Source organism: Chlorocebus sabaeus, chromosome 16, assembly GCF_047675955.1.
Source record: "Chlorocebus sabaeus isolate Y175 chromosome 16, mChlSab1.0.hap1, whole genome shotgun sequence".
Taxonomy (NCBI): domain Eukaryota; kingdom Metazoa; phylum Chordata; class Mammalia; order Primates; family Cercopithecidae; genus Chlorocebus; species Chlorocebus sabaeus.
The window spans coordinates 67863238-67867955 of record NC_132919.1 but is presented as its reverse complement, the minus strand read 5'-3'; the positions used below and the strand labels follow the sequence as shown (position 1 = coordinate 67867955).

The window sequence follows — 4718 nt, the reverse complement described above, 5'->3', positions numbered from 1 at the left end:
AAGGACCATGCAGGACCATCTGCTCAGTGGAGTCCCTGCCTTCCTCTGGCCACCACTTGTCCCTCTGTGAAAGGGAGAGGATGAGCTGAGCGACTCTGATGACCCCACCAATGTTCTGGATGATCCCCTTTTCCACTGCCCTGCCCTCCTCTTTCTCTCCCATGCATTTGGCGCTTCCTGCTGCCCCCACCAGGGGTCCACAGAGACACAGGACAGGCTGTGGCTTTGACTTGCTTTATTGAGCCTGTGCGGGAGCAGGGAGCAAGCTTTGGCCAGAGCCAAGGGTGCAGAAGGGAGAGCTGGGCTGGCACTGCTCATGGAGTCGTAGGAGACAGAAGGTAGCATTACAAGTCCAGCGGGCTGAGTTCCCTGTGAGGACAGGGCAGAACGTGGCAGTGTAGGCGGTAGGCCTCGTGCCCTCAGGAGGCCTCAGGCTGGCTCTGGGCTCCTGTTCTCCCTCTTCCACCCCGCCCCCCACTACACCTTTCCAAACTCTGATTCGGTCCCACCACCCCTATTTCAGCCCCAGGGAGTTGGACAGACAGGGCAGGGAGTCAAACTCACCTGGGGGCAGCAGCATGCGGGGACCCCCACTCCGAGAAGGCCAGCGTGTCCTCTTTGTGTCTTTTCCCATACCTGGGAGGGAGGAGGCAGCAGGGGCAAGCACTGTGCCCAGGTGCCAGCCCACCCGTTTCATATCTGCCTGTAGGCACCATGTCTCCCAGGGCACATTGGCCTAGGCCTGTTCAGCACAGATGCCCTGTTTTCCCAAGAGCAGGCCTGGAAGGGGCTGGGGCTGGGGCTGGGGATAGGGTGTGGCCAGGAATGTGGAGTGGGCTCAGGGTCCCAGGGGCTGGATCTCTCTCCCCGACTGTGGCACACACCTAGGTCTGGTCAGCATGTTGATGTATCTGCGGAGATCAGCCGCATACTGGGCCATCTGCTCTGGCGTGGCATTGTCCCCTGGGTACACTGGCTCCAGCGGGGCTCCCTGGGCACCCAGCAGTGGCTGTAGTAACAGAGCCACACAGGTGGACAGGAGCAGCAGGGAAAGGCAGAGGCGTGTGGCAGCCATCTGAGGAGCAAGCAGAGGGGAGGTGGAGAGCCCGGGCTGCAGATTTCCCGTGCCCAGGAAGCAGGGTCCATCTACCCAGCCCCTTAGCCCATCATCCATTTCTCCAAGCCTGGGGACAAGGGGGCAGAGCAAAGGGCCACTCCAAGCTGACCACTCCACCTCCTAGACACTGCTCTGAAGGCGCGGACAGCCTGTCCTGTGAGCAGCCCAGCAGGCCAGCGCCTTGCAAGTTAGAAAAGCATAGCAGAGAAAATGGGGACATGAGTCCTGGACACATGGGACTCATGACATCCAGGGCCTCATGGCTCCAAGGAGGCAGCAGCTAGTGGGAATAAGGCCATGCCAGGTCACCCACAGGGTGGGGGACACAGAATGAACTTGGGAAGCCAAGGACAGAAATCCATGACCTTGTGGGTCTGGCCCTCCAACCTGCAATAGAGACACAGATATGGGTCCTGGAGAAGATGCTATTGCCCATGTCGTCCTGCACAGACCGGCAAAGGCACTCACACAGGGACCCCAGTCACTCACAAGGTCACAGTCACACATTCCGGTTCATGGCCATGCACACGAGTGTGCACATATACGTGCTGTCTTCTAGCGTGACAGGTCTGTCCAGATGCAGAAAGCAAGACCCAAGCAGGACCTTAGGCCTCCCAAGGCCCCTGGCCCTGTGAAGCACCAACTCCTCTCCATCCGAGGCCCCAGCCTGGGGGAGGCCCCCAGAGCCCCAGGCAGGCTGAGCCCGCTTACCTGGAGTCCAGAGTAAATGGGTACTAGACCAAACAAGCACCTGCCTCAGGCCGGATGGGCCCCTGCCCTCGGCTGGGCCGCTTTATAGCCCTCAGCCCCCCAGAGTCCCCGCCTCCTGTCAGCTTCTCTCGCTCCACAGCCCTCGCCCCTCCTCCAACTGTCTCCCGATATTGTCAGTATCTGAGGCCAGAGACAGGAGGAGGACAGGGCAGTGCTGTGGGTGCAGACCAGCAGCATAACAGACAAAACTGGACCACAAGAAAAGTCTCCTGTGGGCCTCCATCCCTGACACTCCTTCCCTTTGGGCACCAGAGCAGGCTTGCTTCAAGAAAGATGGGGTTCTGGAACTTCAGAGTGACTGAAAGGTTTTGGTTACAGGCCTTGGAACTAGCTCTCCTGCCTCCCAAGGATCAACCCAAATCATCCAACAGATTCCCTCGGGGCAGAAGATTGAAGCTGCAGCTGGAAGATTGAGGCTGCAGCTGGAGCCTCCAGGATGAAGAATGGAAACTCAGGCCATCCTCTGAAGCTTGCAACTAGAACAAGGTGGGAAGAGGGAAGGCGCCTCAGGTCCTCAGGCAAGGTGGAAAGGAGTGGGGTACCAGGCTTGGAGAAACCCATTTGGTGGGTGCATAGAATGCAGAATGAGAACTCATGTGCTTGGGTTCAGGGGAAAGGTTGAGGGGGGTACCAGTTTCCCGTAGCCATTTCCCTCCCCATCTCAGAGCCCCCATTCCAGGGAAGTGCTAAAAACCAGCATCATTTGTAAAGCCTCACATTTTCCAAAGTGCTTCCAGCTCAGTCACCTCACTAAATCCCCACAACAACCTATTTTACAGATTCAGGATCTGAAATCTGCTCAGAGATGTCAAATCACTGGCTCCAAACCACACAGCCAGTCAGTGGGAGATTCAGGGTTTGAAACAAAATCTAACGCCAAAATCCAACTCCAAACCCGGACTGTTTCTTTCCTAAGTGGGGCTGTCAAAGTATTGGTAGAATTTCCCACTTTGTGGCTGAGAGACCTGAGGCTCACAGAGGTAAAGATGCTTGCTGAAGATCTCATAGCTACCGAGGTCCCAAATTCTGGCTTAGATTCTCAACCCCACTAATCCATCCCCACCAGAAGCCCCTGAATCTCCCCTGCCCAGCACCTCTTCCCAACCCCCAGTCTCCCTCCCCAGCTTAGGGCAAGGAGTGGTAACTGGCTGTGTCTGAATGACACCGTGACACGGAGTACAGGAGCTAAGGACTTATGACTGCTGACGTTCTGCTGTCCCAGATCAGTACACCAAGAAGTTGGGGGATGGGGGGACTGTTGGGGAACAGGGGACTGGAGGTGAAACTCCAGGGATCTGGCAGGGTGGGGTTAGAGTCAGACAGAACTGGGACCAAATCCTGGCTCTGCCATTGGCTGGCTGTGTGAGCCTGGGAAAGTAATTGATTTAACCTCTCTACAGTAATTGATTTAATCTCTCTACAGAAGGAAAAGCTTCAGTTTTCCTCTCTGTAAAATGAGCTCATCACACCCATCTCAAGATAGGGAGAATAAAGGAAGGCTCAGCAAACATCAGTGTTCTGCCTTAACCCTCCCAATTTTGATTTTTGTTAACAAGAAGAGCAATATTGCTTCACCAGACAACTTACATTCCGCAAGGCAAATATGAAAGTCGTTCTGTCTCAGCAAGCCCGGGCCTTTCTCTGGACTGAGGTTTTCTGCTTGCAAAACAAGTGTGTGAACTGGTGACTGGTCTCAGGCTGGCCTTGGGTTTGGCAGGTAGAGGTTGCAGCTATTGCCGCCAGAGGGCGCCAGGCTCCAACCCTAGTTAAAAGGGTCTGAGCTCCCACAGGACCATGGCCTTGGAGGGACCTGTTCTGGCTGCTACCCATGTGGGAACCCAGCCCCACTCGACAGACAACGGATCTAGGGATTGACTCAGATGCCAGGGCCACTTGTAGTTCTGTCCTGTCGCAGAGGTAAACCTAAGTGCCTAACAAATAACAGGTACTCCACAAATGTCAACCAAACTGTAGCTTTCATTTTTCTCCTGTGCAAACAACAGATTCCTCTTCTGGGTCCTCTCAGGGATGTGGTGACAATCCAGGAGGAAGTGGTAGTAGATGTGCTTTCTACACTGCATGGCCATGTGTGTTCATTTTCATACCTTTGAAAAGAAATGTCGCCGGGCGCGGTGGCTCAAGCCTGTAATCCCAGCACTTTGGGAGGCCGAGACGGGCGGATCATGAGGTCAGGAGATCAAGACCATCCTGGCTAACCCGGTGAAACCCCGTCTCTACTGAAAAATACAAAAATCTAGCCGGGCGAGGTGGCGGGCGCCTGTAGTCCCAGCTACTCGGGAGGCTGAGGCAGGAGAATGGCGTGAACCCGGGAGGCGGAGCTTGCAGTGAGCTGAGATCCGGCCACTGCACTCCAGCCTGGGCGACAGAGCGAAACTCCGCCTCAAAAAAAAAGAAAAAAGAAAAAGAAAAGAAATGTCCGAGGCCAGGCGCAGTGGCCCACACCTGTAATCCCAGCACTTTGGGAGGCTGAGGTGGGCGGATCACCTGAGGTTAGGAGTTCAAGACCAGCCTGGCCAACATGGTGAAATCCCATCACTACTAAAAACACAAAAATTAGCCAGGCGTGGTGGCGCATATCTGTAATTCCAGCTACTTGGGAGGCTGAGGCAGGAGAATCACTTGAACCGGGGAGGCGGAAGTTGCAGTGAACCGAGATCATGCCACTACACTCCAACCTGGGCAACAGAGTGAGGCTCCATCTCAAAAAACACACAAAAAGCAAAAAGAACTACCCGAGATTGGGTAATTTATAAAGGAAAGAGGTTTAATTGACTCACAGTTCAGCATGGCTGGGGAGGCCTCAGGAAAC

General features: G+C 55.1%; 1 protein-coding gene across 1 annotated transcript; it reads right to left on the bottom strand.

The window, feature by feature from the left end:
- Window positions 1-220: 220 nt before the first annotated feature.
- Window positions 221-1682, bottom strand: PPY (pancreatic polypeptide). Its single transcript, XM_073005576.1, has 4 exons — window positions 1607-1682; window positions 885-1075; window positions 565-636; window positions 221-369 (listed from the first exon to the last, which is right to left on the bottom strand). The coding sequence occupies exons 1-4, from the start codon at window positions 1622-1624 to the stop codon at window positions 345-347; spliced, it is 306 nt and encodes a 101-aa protein (XP_072861677.1). The 5' UTR covers window positions 1625-1682; the 3' UTR covers window positions 221-344.
- Window positions 1683-4718: the final 3036 nt, after the last annotated feature.